Below are 15,095 nucleotides of genomic sequence, written 5' to 3'. Positions count from 1 at the left end.
CCAGACTTGGAAAAGCAGCCCAGCTGTTACAGACCAGTGGCAGAATATTGTCAGAATATGTGATTCCTATTTCTCTTGATGAATGTTCTAATGCTTCATTCCCTGTCCATTTAGCAATTAAAGCTTAATATAGTTTGTGGTTTAATCTATTTTAATACTCATGCTATGGACTTATTAGGAAAGTCTTTTCATTATTACGGATTTTATCTTGACAGAATTGAGAAATCCATATGGCTGCTTGTATTACTATAGTCCATAAAATAATGTCCAAATATGCACAGCCTCGACAGCAGTAGGATGCAAACTTTTCAATATTTTAAAGCTTAATGCAAAACTTAATCTTACTTGTACTTTCATGTTTTTTATTGTAATCATGACTATTAGAGATCTTAATTTATATTGATGCTATTATTGCTCCATCCATGGTGAGTAAATTATTCATGAGGGTTAAAAACAAAATTGGCAGTAGAGCTGAAAACTATTTGTCTTCCATGGTACATGGAAGGGAAATAACAATCAGGCTCTATACATACTCTATTTCTTCTCTTTTTTGGATTTTAATTTACTTTTAAAATGTTTTATATGTACATGTGCAAAGTTTAAAGGGTTCAAAAGGATATATAGTGGAAAGTCAGTTTCTCTCCCATCCCTGTTCTCCTTACAGTTTCCTATGCCCAGGAGGCCACTACTGTGATCAGTGTCTTGTGTCTCCTTCTAGGAGCAATCTAACTGTACATATACAAGCAGCTCCTACATATTACATATGCTACTTCAGTTAGTCCTCCCCACCAGTTCTAAATTAGGTATTATAATTTCCATTTTGCAGACAAAGAAACTAAGGCTCAAGAGAAGTTAGTAATTTGTTCAAGGTCCTGGAGCGAGCACAGCAGCTGGGATTCAGGCCCAAGAGTGAGTCCAGAGCCTGGGCTTGCTTAACCATATCATACCATCTTTTCCTTTTCAGCTTGCTAAATTATGAGAAGGAAAAAGCCCAAGTCCAAGAGAGACAGGCCCATGTTTCAGAAGCTCGAAAATGTGTTTTTAATTTTTGGTGTGTAGACAAGGACATATAGATTAATGGAATAGAATTGAGAGTTCAGAAAGCAACCCTCACATCTAATGACCGGTTGATTCTTTTTTTTAAGTTGTATTTTTATATGTCCCAATTTATTGTGAAAAAAATCATTTCTGATATATACCCAAATGAATTTGAGATTACAGTTATCTCAAAGTATACAGGAATTAGGTTTTCCTATAAATGAAACACTGGTAAAAGTACACCTAACATATTGTTTAAGGACTTTAACATAATAGAATCCTTTCAGCAGCTTTTTTTTTTAAAGATTCCCCCGCATCCCCTGAGATGGCTTCCTTGTCTGTTTGTTCATTGTTTTTGCTTGTTTCTTCTTTAGGAGACACTGGGAACTGAACCCAGGGCGTCCCATGTAAGAGGTGGGTGCCAACTGCTTGAGCTACATCCGCTCTCTGCTTGTTTTTATTTTTGCTTGATGTCTGCTTGTTGCTTGTTTTTCTTCTTTTGGAGGTACCAGAAACCAAACCTGGGACCTCCCATGTGGGAGGCGGGTGCCCAACTGCCCGAGCCACATCATTCTCCCTCTCCAGTGTTTTAAACTACTCTTTTCTCATCTAAGCCAATATATATTTGACATTTGGGTGCATTTGACATTATATGTGCATATAAAAACAAATCCATTTGTCAATGTGAGCATAAGATAAAACAGCATTCCATGTCCTTTCTGGATATAATTAAATTTTCAAAGGCAATGTGATGCAAATAGGGGCAAAAAAGCTGACTTTCCTTATGAAATAGACTAGATAAACACAAAAATTAAGAAAAATCAAAGATACTAAAGATTAATTCCATAAATCATTCTCTTTCCTATCCATTTAACATACAACTGTATACTATGTGTGTATGAATTAAAATATTTCCAATCAAGATTTTGGACTCCTAAGACTAAGGACATGTAATTCAATAAAATGCACTGGGATAAAGAGAGATAGTGCAAGTGAATAGAGGATATTTGCCCATCAAATTATCCATATCAACTTACTGAAGAGGTAGATTATTTAAAAGTCTCAAGGGGCTCAGATACTGACTTGTGCCTTAAAGTGATTTTTTTTTAAAGATTTATTTTATTTTCTCCCCTTCCCCACCCATTGTCTGCTCTGTGTCCATTTGCTGTGTGTTCTTCTGCATCTGCTTGCATTATCAGGTGGCATTGGGAAACTGCATCTATTTTTTGTTGTGTCATCTTGCTGCGTCAGCTCTCCATGTGTGTGGTGTCACTCCTGGGTGGGCTGTGCTTTTTTCACATGGGGCAGCTCTCCTTGTGGGACACACACCTTGTGCGTGGGGCACCCCTACGTGGGGGCGCCCCTTCGTGGCATGGCACTCCTTGTGTGCAGCAGCACTGCGCATGGGCCAGCTCACCACACAGGTCAGGAGGCCCTGGGGATCGAACCCTGGACCCTACATATGGTAGATGGACCCTCTATCAGTTGAGCCATGTCCGCTTCCTGATTAAAGTGATGTTTTATTTATTTATTTTTTAAAGATTTATTTTTAATTTATTTTTCTCCCCTTCCCCCCTGCCCCAAGTTGTTTGCTCTTAGTGTCTATCCGCTGTGTGTTCTTCTGTGTCCACTTGTATTCTTGTCAGTGGCACCGGGAATATGTATCTCTTTTGGTTGCGTCATCTTGCTGCATCAGCTCTCCATATGTGTGGCGCCACTCCTGGGCAGGCTGCACTTTTTTTGTGTGGGGTGGCTCTCCTTCCAGGGTGTATTCCTTGTGCGTGGGGCTCCCCTATGCGGAGGACACCCCTGCGTGGCATGGCACTCCTTGTGCACATCAGCACTGCACGTGGGCCAGCTCACCACATGGGTCCGGAGGCCCTGGGTTTGAACGCTGGACCTCCCATGTGGTAGGCAGACACTCTATAAGTTGAGCCAAATCTGCTTTCCTTCATTACTTATTAAAATAACTAAGCATATTAGAATGCTAGCTGTCACTGGATTCATACCTTAAGGTTAAACACTAAAAAAAAAAAATTTACTGTGTTACAAAAGCCACACAAAACATTATATTTTATGGTTCAACTATTTGTTCCACTATGTATTTGGGGCAAGGTAAGGGGTCCAATTTGTTTAAGAACATTTAATTGATGATTATAATGATCTCTTTTTCTACTCTAGATCATATGCATAGGGATGCTGAACATGCTAAAAGTCTTGGTAAACTTTTTCTAAGCTGTTAATGAATGTGCCTATAAGATAAAGGAAGGGTTGTCTTAAGTACTGTGGCAGTTTGATATTATTTATGAATTTCAAAAAGAGATATTGATTATGTTTGTAAACTGGTCTGCTCCTCTGGGGGTGATACCCTTTGACTGTATTAGATTCAGCTGAGATGTCTTTGATTAAATTTTGTTAAGATAAGGGCTTTGATTTGACCATGTCATTAGGGCAATTCAGTTTGAGTCCCCGCTCCTTTTGTGGGTTATACAAATGGACACTAAATCAAGGAGACACAGAAGTAGATAAACAGAGAAGATACATGGAAGAAGAGAGACAGCTCCATAGACATGGCAGAGGCCCTGGGAAGAGAGAGAAGCCATTTGCCTGATAGTTTGCAGCTAATCTTGTGATGAGAACAGAGCATCTGAGCCCAGAAAGAAATGAACCCCAGGAAGAGAGATGAACCCTTTGCCAGCCTACAGCTGAGATGGAAGAACCTGGACCCATGGAGCCTTAAGAGGAAGAGGAAGGCTGAACCCTCGCAGATGTTGCCCACCATCTTGCTCCAATACGTGGCAAAAGATTTTTGTAAGGAAGTTCCCTTGAGTCGGACTCTTTAGGGCCTTGAAATGGTAAGCTTTTACTCCAAATAAATACCCTTTATAAAAGCCAACAGATTTCTGGTACTTTGCATCAGCACCCCTTCTGGCTGACTAATACAAGTACTAATTTTATTTTGCTTGCTATATGACTGTCTATGTGAGTTTATGTCTAGGGCAGTGCCTATCCTAAGCATAACCACTGCTATGGGAACTGGGGCTGGCAATTTATAGCACACCCAGCAGGCTCTCCTCAGACTTAACCAACAGCATAGAAGAACTCAAGGAAGAATGCTGTTTCCTATCAGCTTTGTAAGGATGCAGCCCTGAAGGAGCCTGGCCTTTCTAGTGTGGTCTAGTATGTCGTGGCTGGTCCCCTTTTTGGGCCTGCCTACTTCCATCTTCTTTATCCTTTTAGTGGGACCATGTATCTTCAAAATTCTAATTAAGTTTATTTCTTACAGAATCAATATCTTATTAGTTATGTGGGGATTTCAGAGAGTTCTAACCAGGATACTGGGCCCATCTTCTCTCAATCACTTTCCTCTGCCATCTTCTTAGGCTCAAAGACAGAAACAGAGTACAGTTGTTTCTTGACAAGGGTGCCAAGTCTACTCTATGGGGAAAGAATAGTCTCTTCAACAAATGGTGCTAGGAAAACTGGATATCCATAAGAAAAAGAAAGAAAGTGAACCCCCACCTTAAACCATATATAAAAATTAACTCAAAACGGATCAATTACATAAATATAAGAACTGAAACTATAAGACTCTTAGAAGAAAACAGGGAAATATCTCAGCACCTTTGTATTAGACAATGTATTTTTAGACTTTACCCCCAGAAGCACATGCTACAGAAGAAAAAAACAAATAAATTGGACTTCCTCAAAATTAAAAACTTTTGTTCATCAAAAGACATTATCAAGAAGATGACAAGACAACCATACAATGGGAGAAAATATTTGGAAACCATATATTTGATAAGGGTTTAATATACAGAATATAGTAAAGAATTCCTATAAATCAACAAACAAAGACAAACTACCCAATTAAAAAATGGGCAAAAGACTTAAGTAAAGTGCTTGCTTTGGTAGCACATACATTAAAATTGGAATGATATAGAGAAGGTTAGCACAACCCTTGCTCAAGGATGACATGTAAATTTGTGAAGCTTTCCATGTTTTTCCTGACCAATGTCATCCATAATTTGGTAAGCACTAAGTCATACCCTTATACCCATCCCAAGCCTTCCCCAACCCAAACCAATAAAATCACCAATTCTTTGAGGAAAAAAAAGATTTAAGTAGATATTTCTCCAGAGAAGATATACAAATGGCCAATTGCACATGAAAAGATGGGCAATATCATTAGTCATTAGGGAAATGCAAATCAAAACCACAATGAGACACAATTTCATACCCACCAGAATGCCTATGATTACAAAACATGAAAAATAACAAGTGTTGACAAGGATATAGAGAAAGAGGAATCCTTGTACCTTGTTGGTGGGAATGTAAAATGGTGTAGCCTCTATGGAAAACAGTTTGGTGGCTCCTCAAAAGGTTAAACATAGAATACCAAATGACTTGGCAATCCCTCTTCTAGGTATTTACCCAAAAGAATTGAAAGCTGGGACTCGAACAGATATTTGTATACCAATGTTTGTCACAGCATTATTCACAAAAGCCTAAAGGTGGAAGGAACCCAAGTGTTCACAGGCAGGAGAACGCATAAAAAATACGTGGTATATATACATCCAATGGAATGAAGTTCTGTTATAAGCTCTAACGTGGATGAACCTTGAAGACATCATGCTGAGTGAGATAAGCCAGACATGAAAGGATGGTATTCCATGTCTTCACTTAAATGAAATAACTAGAATTCATGGAGACAGGGCAGGGATGGGGACAGAGAATGGGGAGTTAATGCTTAATAGGTGCAGAGTTTCTGTTTGTAGTGAAAGATAAGTTCTAACGGATGGTGGTGATAGGAGCACAAAATTGTGAATGTAATTAATGTCACTGAATTGTTTGCTTGAAAGTCATTAAACTGGGAAGTTTTTTATTGCATATATGTTACCACAATTTTTGAAAAAGTTAGCATGTAGAATTGCCCAGAATAGGCATGACAGGAGGTGAGAGGATCAGTGAGGAGGGCAGAGCCAGTGAGAAGTGTGAGGACCTGAGCCAGGTTGGTGGCAGCAGGAAAGGAGGGCATGGTACTGAGAAGACAGACCAGAGAGGGGAGTCAAAGGTGCCGCTCTGTTCTGAGTAAGGTGAGCCTGGCTGTGGTGATGCTTGACACAGAAATTTGGAAGTCCAAGGCAGAACTTGAACTGGGGAGACTGGTTTGGCTCCCAGTATGACGTGTTAGGCACTGGTGGGCATCCTTGTGGAGAGTTTCAGCAATAGGCCAAGTGGGGCAAGGGAGGGGTAGAGGATGGACTCAGGAGTCAAAGGTGAGGAGTTGGTAGCTAAAGGGGGTAGGAAAGAGATCCATAAAGAGCAGGGGATGGCGTGGAGACAGAAGGAGGAAAGTTTGGGGACAGGAGGAGGGACAAGAAAGAGTGAAAGGCATAGGGAAGGCCAGGATGGTCTGGAGCCATGGAAGTTTAGGAAAGGAGAGAGTTTCCCATGGAGCAGGATGGCAGTCTCCTGACAGTGTCAGATACTGGAGATGTCAAGGTTATGGAATTGAGATCAGGCGGTGGCCTGAGAGCACATTTTCTCTAGAGAAGCAAGGGCAGTAACCACAATTCAAAGAAACACATAAGGTGACTGGGAGGGAATGAGGTAGCCATCATCTTCCCTGGTCCATGTGAAAACTGAGGTTTGTTATCCAAAAGTTTATCATCATGGAGTCAACAAGTGAAGACATTGCCAACTGGGCAAAATGTCAGCCCCTGTCTGCCCTGAACAGCTTGCACCATTTCTCTACTATGTTGCAGGGGGTTCTGGTGGCTGCCCACTCACGTACTCGGATGTGCAGGTCCTGGAAGAAGCTGAGGAGCATCTGCCGGATCAGCTGGAACTCCCCAGCAGAGAGACCCCCATATGTCTGTAAAGGCAGAACAGAAAGAAGCACTTCACTTTCAGAAGTGAGTTGAGGGAAGCAGATTTGGCCCAACGGATAGGGCATCAGCCTACCACATGGGAGGTCCAAGGTTCAAACCCAGGGTCTCCTGCCCCGTGTGGTGAGCTGGCCCACATGCAGTGCTGATGCACGCAAAGAGTGCTGTGCTATGCAGGGGTGTCCCCCGTGTAGGGGAGCACCACGCACAAGGAGCGCGCCCTGTAAGGAGAGCTGCCCAGCGCGAAAGAAAGTGCAGCCTGCCCAGGAATGGCACTGCACACATGAAGAGCTGACACAGCAAGATGATGCAACAAAAAGAAACACAGATTCCCTGTCTTGCTGATAAGAATGCAAGCGGACACAGAAGAACACACAGTGAATGGACACAGAGAGTAGACAACTGGGGGGGGGCAGGGTGTGGGGAAGGGGAGAGAAATTAAAAAAAAAATCTTAAAAAAAAAAAAAAGACGTGAGTTGAGGAGCACAAATAGGTGGTGCTGGGCAGGCGCTCAGGATAGAGGCCAGATTAAGCCAGGAGAGGACCCAGTTGCTGGGGCAAGTGGGGCAACAGAAGAGCCAGCACTGCACCCTCACCAGAGGGACAAACCCTATTGGCCACACCTGAGCAGGGGTACGCTGCATCTCTCCCTTTTCCCCACAGACCCAGAGAGCTGCTTCCCCAAGACCGAATTGAACATCCAATTCTAGAACTCCCAGTTCAGAAAAGTAAGGTAAAAATGGCTATGCCCCATATTGTTGCTTTCCCAGTTTTGAAGGCCACAGTAAGAGGGCATGATAACAGCTAACGCACAGTCAAAATGGATACTTGTAGAAGTTTTCAATTTTCTGGGAGAAGGGCAGGCTTTGCCATTCCTCGGCCTGTCCTTGCCATCATGGACCCTGCCTATTCTTAGCAGAGGAAGGAGAACAGTGTTGGAGCTGAGAGGAGATTAATGAGGATACTCTTACTTCAGTCAGCAGCCGGAAAGTCTCATCCACTTGGTGCAGGATGGTTGGGGAGTCTCGGATGAATTCCTTGATGGTATCTAGATGATTGAAAGTGACCAGCAACACATCCTTGGGGCGGGGACACAGCAATACTTGATATTTGAAAGCCATAGTCATCAGGTCATAGAGCTGAAAATCCATACCACAAACAAAATAAATAGGACCATAAGAGCAGATGTCAGAAACTCTCAACAATGAGTCAAACATTTATAGAAAACCAGTTCTGGACTGAGTGGCCATATCAGTTTATCATCCAAACCAAGACACTTTTGAGAGTAAAAGGGGGTGATATTAATAATTAGGAGAGAGGACTTCTGGGAAGATGTCAGACTAGAAAGACATAGGACTCTCTTCTCACCCAGAAAAATAGCTAGAGGATAGGCAAAAACAGCCTGGAAAAAAATCTTCTAGGGTTTAGGACACCAGGGGAAGCCTGGACACTAGCCCAGAAGAGAGACGGACAAAGGAAAAGAATTACAACAGCAAAATTGTGAGTTAAAAGTGGCAGCTGCTATTGCTGCCACCCTTCTCCACACTAAAGACACTTTTGACTAACCAGGCCTCTGGGTCAGCAGCTAAAGACAAGGGGGAACCCAGGGATCCACCTTCCCAGGAAAGGGGAGAAAGAAGGACACAGCCTAGGGATGACTCATCTTTTTTTTTTTTTTAAGATTTATTTTTTATTTATTTCTCTTTTCCCCCTCTTCCTCCTCTCCCAGTTGTCTGCTCTCTGTGTCCATTCACTGTGTGTTCTTCTGTGACCGCTTCTATCCCTATCAGTGGCGCCGGGAATCTGTTTCTTTTTGTTGCATCATCTTGTTGTGTCAGTTCTCCATGTGTGCGGCGCCATTCCTGGGCAGGCTGCACTTCCTTTCGCTCTGGGTGGTTCTCCTTACAGGGCGCACTACTTGCGTGTGGGGTTCCCCTATGCGGGGGACACCCCTGCGTGGCATGGCACTCCTTGTGTGCATCAGCACTGCGCATGGGCCAGCTCCACACGGGTCAAGGAGGCCCGGGGCTTGAACCGCGCAGCTCCCATGTGGTAGATGGACACCCTATCCTTTGGGCCAAGTCTGCTTAGCCTGACTCATCTTTTGACCCACAAATTTGGTATGCTGTGTTGAAGGGCTGGTGGGGCCGCACCATTGTTTGCCTTGGGAACCAGCTCCAGACTAAAGATATTCAGGACTAAAGAGATCCCACCCTTTCAATCTCCCCTTCTACTCACAAGAACTGATTGTTGAGGATGAAGAGGGGAGTGAAAATATTTCCTACCCCAAAACAGGAGGAGGCTACCAGTGAACTCGGGAGAACTGTCTCTGAGAAAGTTTGAATTAAAAGGTTCTTGGTCTCTAGGCAGGAACCTACAGCATATTGATCCATCTCTGTTGCCGCCAACACACACCGACTAGGCACTGAACTGAGAGGGATGTCAAAGCCCGCCATCTGCTGGTGGACCAAGGAAGTGCGCATGAGGAAATTAGAAATAAGTGAGGCTTTTTCTGGTCTTCATAGCCTCCCTCCCCAAGGCCCGAGAAAACAAGTCTGCAACCAATTACTGGGTTGCAGAGCCAGTTTTGAGCAACTAACAGGGACAATCCTAAAGACCCAGGTTGAACCAAGAAGCAAAGAACAGCAGTAACACACAGCCTCCCACCACTAAATCCCCATGAAAGAGAGAAGCTGAGCATCTGAGTAAACCCACCATCCTAATCAGATGCTTAGACATCAGCAAAATATTATGAGCCATACTAAGGAAATGGATGACATGGCCCCACCCCCCAAAAAAGGAATATATCAAAGCCCCAGAAGAGACAGAGGATTTAAGACAACTAATTTAACAAGATGCACACAAATTTCCAAAATCAAATTGATGGGTTGAAAGACAATATGGCTAAAGAGATAAATGACATCAAGAAGATACTGAGAGGGAAGTGGACTTGGCCCAGTGGTTAGGGCGTCCGTCTACCACATGAGAGGTCCGCGGTTCAAACCCTGGGGGCCTCCTTGACCCGTGTGCAGCTGGCCCATGTGCAGTGCTGATGCGCGCAAGGAGTGCCGTGCCACGCAGGGGTGTCCCCCCTGTAGGGAAGCCCCACGCGCAAGGAGTGCGCCCCCTAAGGAGAGCCGGCCAGTGCAAAAGAAAGTGCAGCCTGCCTAAAAATGGCGCCGCACACATGGAGAACTGACACAGCAAGATGACGCAACAAAAAGAAAAACAGATTCCTGTGCCGCTGACAACAGCAAAGGCGGACAAAGAAGAACATGCAGCCAAGAGACACAGAGAACAGACAACGGGGGTGGGGGTGGGAAGAGGAGAGAAATAAATAAATAAATCTTAAAAAAGAAATTCACAAAAAAATAAAGGGTTTATCATTAAAAAAAAAAAAAGAAGATACTGAGAGAGCACAAAGAACAATTTGAAAACTTGAATAGAAAAGTAACAGCTCTTGGGAAGGAAAGACACAATAGGTGAGATAAAAAACACATTTAGAGGGAAGCAGATTTGGCTCAAGGGATAGAGCATCTGCCTACCACATGGGAGGTCCAGGGTTCAAACCCAGGGCCTCTTGATCCATGTGGTGAGCTGGCCCACACGCAATGCTGATGGGTGCAAGGAGTGCCGTGCCACGCAGGGGTGTCCCCTACGTAGGGGAGCCCCACACGCAAGGAGAGCTGCCTGGCGTGAAATAAGTGCAGCCTGCCCAGGAGTGGTGCCACACACAGGGAGAGGTGACGCAGCAAGATGATGCAACAAAAAGAGACACAGATTCCCAGTGCCGCTGACAAGGATAGAAATGGTCACAGAAGAACACACAGCAAATGGACACAGAGAGCAGACAACTGGAGGGGGGGCGGGGGGAGGGGAAGGGGAGAGAAATAAATAAAAAATAAATCTTTAGGGAAGTGGACTTGGCCCCGTGGTTAGGGCATCTGTCTACCACATGGGAGGCCCGTGGTTCAAACCACGAGCCTCCCTGACCCATGTGGAGCTGGCCCATGCGCAGTGCTGATGTGCGCAAGGAGTGCCCTGCCACGCAGAGGTGTCCCCGCATAGGGGAGCCCCATGCGCAAAGAGTGCGCCCTGTAAGGAGAGACGCCCAGTGTGAAAGAAAGTGCGGCCTGCCTAAGAATGGTGCCATCCACACAGAAAAATGACACAACAAGATGACACAGCAAAAAGAAACAACAACAGAAGCGGACGAAGAAGACACAGCAAATAGACACAGAGAACAGACAACTGGGGTGGGGGGGAGGAGAAATAAATAAATAAATCTTTAAAATAATAATAAATAAATAAATACATTAGAGTCATACAACAGCAGACTCAAACGGATAGAAGAAAGAAAAAGTGATAACAAAGATGGAACAGCTGAAATCGAAGAGAGAAAGTAACAGATAAGAATGGAAAAAATTGATCAGGGTTCAGGGAGTTGAATGACACAAAACGCAACAACATATGTGTTATGTGAGTTTCAGAAGAAGAGAAGGAAAAGGGGCAGAAAGAGTGTTTGAGGAAATAATAGCTAAAAATTTCCCAACTCTCACAAAAGAAAGAAATCTACATGTCCAAGTAGCCCACTGTACACAAATCAGAATACATCCAAATAGACCTACTCTAAGACACATTCTACTCAGAATGTCAGATGTCAAAGATAAAGAGAAAATTCTGAGAGCAGCAAAGGAGAAGCAAACCATCACATACAAGGGACGCCCAGTAAGACTTAATGCAGATTTCTCATCAGAAACCATGGAGGCGAAAAGAAAGTGGTATGATACAACTAGGAGAGTAAAAGAGAAAAGCTACCAGCTGAGAATTCTGTATCCAGCAAAAATGTCCTTCACATAAGAAGTTGAGTATACAATATTCACAAACAGAAATAAAAAAGAACCCACCTTTGCAGGAAAGTTTAAAGGAAGCCTTAGAGCCTGAAAGAAGACAGGATAGAGAGGCTTGGAGGAAAATACAGAAGAAAGAATAGCAGAAAAGTAACCAAAATAGTAAAAAGACAGATGAAAATATGTTAGATTATATGAAAACCAAAGAATAAAATGGTGAAAGTAAATAATGATTTATAGTAATATCATTGAATGTGAATAGATTTATTAGTAACTCCCCAATCAAAATCTATCGGCTGACAGAATGGATAAAAACACATAAGCCATCTATACGCTGCTTACAAGAGACCCACCTTAGACCCAGGGATAGAAACTGGCTGAAAGTGAAAGGTTGGAAAAAGATACTCAATGCAAATAGTAACCAAAAAAGAGCAGGGGTAGTTATATGAATATTGAACAAAACAGACTTTAAATGCAAAAAAGTTATAAGAGATATAGCAGGCCATTGTATTAGCCACTGGGATGCTGATGCAAAATACCAGAAATCTGCTGGGCATTATAAAGGGTATTTATTTGGAGTAGGAGCTTACAGATACCAGGTCATAAAGCATAAGTTACTTCCCTCACCAAAGTCTATTTCCACGTGTTGGAGCAAGATGGCTGCTGACATGTGCGAGGGTTCAGGATTTCTGGGTTCCTCTGGGCTCAGCTCCTCTGTTTCTTCCACAAGGTCAGCTGTAGACTATGAGGCTCTCTAGGCTTTGCTTCTCTCCACAAGGTCAGCTGTAGATTATGAGGCGAACTGCTCTGTCTCTTTCCCTGGGGCTCCAGTTTCAGCATCAAACTCCAACATAAAAACTCCAGCATCATGGGAAACGGACTTTGGCCCAGTGGTTAGGGCGTCCGTCTACCATATGGGAGGTCCGCGGTTCAAACCCCGGGCCTCCTCGACCCGTGTGGAGCTGGCCATGCGCAGTGCTGATGCGCGCAAGGAGTGCGCAAGGGTGTCCCCCGCGTGGGGGAGCCCCACGCGCAAGGAGTGCGCCCATGAGGAAAGCCGCCCAGCGTGAAAAGAAAGAGCAGCCTGCCCAGGAATGGCGCCGCCCACACTTCCTGTGCCGCTGACGACAACAGAAGTGGACAAAGAAACAAGACGCAGCAAATAGACACCAAGAACAGACAACCAGGGGAGGGGGGGAAATTAAATAAATAAATAAATCTTTAAAACAAAACAAAACAAAACAAAAAAAACTCCAGCATCAGAAAGTCCCAACCCTGTCCTTTGCCATGCCTTTTATCTGTGAATCCCCACCCACCAAGGAGCAGGGACTTAATGTCCTAATGACGTGGCCCAATTAAAGCCCTAATCATAACCCAATCAGGCCCAGGTACAGATCAGATTACAAACATAATCCAAAATCTATTTTTGGAATTCATAACCATTATCAAACTGCCACAGCCATTAATGTTAGTAAGAGGGAAAATCCACCAGGAAAATTTAACTGTAATAAATATCTAGGCACCTAACCAGGGTTCTCCAAAATACATGAGGTACACTCTGGCAAAATTGAAGGGAGAAACAGACATCTCTAAAATAATCATTGGAGACTTCAACATTCACACCATATTAGATAGAACAACTAGAGAGAAGATCAGCAAGGAAACAGAGAACTTGAACAATATGATAAATGAGATAGACCTACAGATGTATACAGAATGTTGCATCCAAACTCAGTGGGTTATACATTCTTTTTGAGTGCCCATGGATCTTTCTCCAGGACAGATGACATATTAGGTCACAATGCAGCTCTCAATAAATATAAAAAGATTGAAATTATACAAAGCACCTTCTCAGATCATAATGGAATGAAACTGGAAATCAATAATAAGACAGGAAAGGGAAGTGGATGTGGCTCAACTGATAGAGTGTCCACCTACTATATAGAAGGTCCAGGGTTCAAACTCAGGGCCTCCTGACCCGTGTGGTGCACTGGCCCACATGTAGTGCTGATGTGTGCAAGGAGTGCCATGCCTCGCAGGGGTGTCCCCCACGTAGGGGAGCCCCACACGCAAGGAGTGCGCCCTGTAAGGAGAGCCACCCCATGTGAAAAAAGTGCGGCCTGCCCAGGAGTGGCACCGCACAGATGGAAAGCTGACGCAACAAAAAGAGACACAGATTCCCGGTGCCGCTGACAAGAATGTAAGTGGGGGAAAGCGGGCTTGGCCCAATGGATTGGGCGTCCGCCTACCACATGTGAGATCCAAGGTTCAAACCCCGGGCCTCCTTGACCCATGTGGAGCTGGCCCATGTGCAGTGCTGATGTGCACAAGGAGTGCTGTGCCACGCAGGGGTGTCCCCTGCATAGGGGAGCCCCCCACACAAGGAGTGCGCCCTGTAAGGAGAGCCGCCCAGCGTGAAAGAAAGTGCAGCCTGCCCAGGAATGGCGCCACACACACAGTGAGCTGACGCAGCAAGATGACACAACAAAAAGAGACACAGATTCCCGGTGCCGCTGATAAGGATAGAAGCGGTCACAGAAGAACACACAGCGAATGGACACAGAGAGCAGACAACTGGGGGGGGGGGGCGGGAAGAGGGGAGAGAAAAAATAAAAAATAAATCTTAAAAAAAAAGAATGAAAGTGGACACAGAACACACAGTGAATTGGACACAGAGAGCAGACAACTGGGGGGGAGGGGAAGGGGAGAGAAATAAATAAATAAATAAATCTTTTAAAAAAACACAAACCAGCATAGTATTGGCATAAAGATAAACATATCAATCAGAGGAGTAGAATTTAGAGTCAGAAACAAACCTACCAAGTCCATGTTAACGGGACAAAATGGTTTCTTCAAAAAATGGTATTGGGAGAACTGGGTATCTATAACCAAAAGGATGAAAGAGGACCCCTATCCCACTCCTTATATAAGAATCAATTTGAAATGGATCAAAGATCTAAATATAAAATCTAGGACCATAAAACTACTAGAAGAAAATATAGGGAAACATCTTAAAGACCTATCGTTAGGTGATTGTTTCTTGGATCTCACACCCAAATCATGGACAACAAAAGAAAAAAATAGATAAATGGGACTTCCTCAAAATTAAACACTTTAGCACCTCACAGGACTTTGTCAAAAGGATGAAAAGGCAGCCAACTTAATGGGAGAAAATACTTGGAAATCACATATTCAATAAGGGTTTAATACCCATGATATATAAAGAGATGGTACAATTTAATAATAAAAAGACAACCTGATTAAAACATGAGCAAAAGACTTGAATAGATATTTGTCTAAAGAAGAAATACAAATG

General features: G+C 43.6%; 1 protein-coding gene and 1 non-coding gene across 2 annotated transcripts in view; one reads left to right on the top strand and one right to left on the bottom strand.

Annotated features, from left to right (window-relative positions):
• The window catches only part of OSCP1 (organic solute carrier partner 1), a 47,852-nt gene that overhangs the window by 13,014 nt on the left and 19,743 nt on the right, over positions 1-15,095 (bottom strand). The window contains exons 3-4 of the mRNA XM_058303868.1: positions 7,901-8,068; positions 6,836-6,916 (exon numbers count right to left, since the gene is read on the bottom strand). Coding sequence (XP_058159851.1) covers positions 6,836-6,916; positions 7,901-8,068 — 249 coding nt within the window. The remainder of the gene's footprint in view (positions 1-6,835; positions 6,917-7,900; positions 8,069-15,095) is intronic.
• Positions 4,938-5,044, top strand: LOC111758826 (U6 spliceosomal RNA). The gene has a single exon (XR_002792980.1). It is a non-coding gene; the product is annotated as a U6 spliceosomal RNA (small nuclear RNA).

This window comes from Dasypus novemcinctus, chromosome 9 (genome assembly GCF_030445035.2).
Source record: "Dasypus novemcinctus isolate mDasNov1 chromosome 9, mDasNov1.1.hap2, whole genome shotgun sequence".
NCBI lineage: Eukaryota > Metazoa > Chordata > Mammalia > Cingulata > Dasypodidae > Dasypus > Dasypus novemcinctus.
Note: the sequence above shows the minus strand (reverse complement) of the source record. Positions and strands in the feature narration are given on the sequence as shown.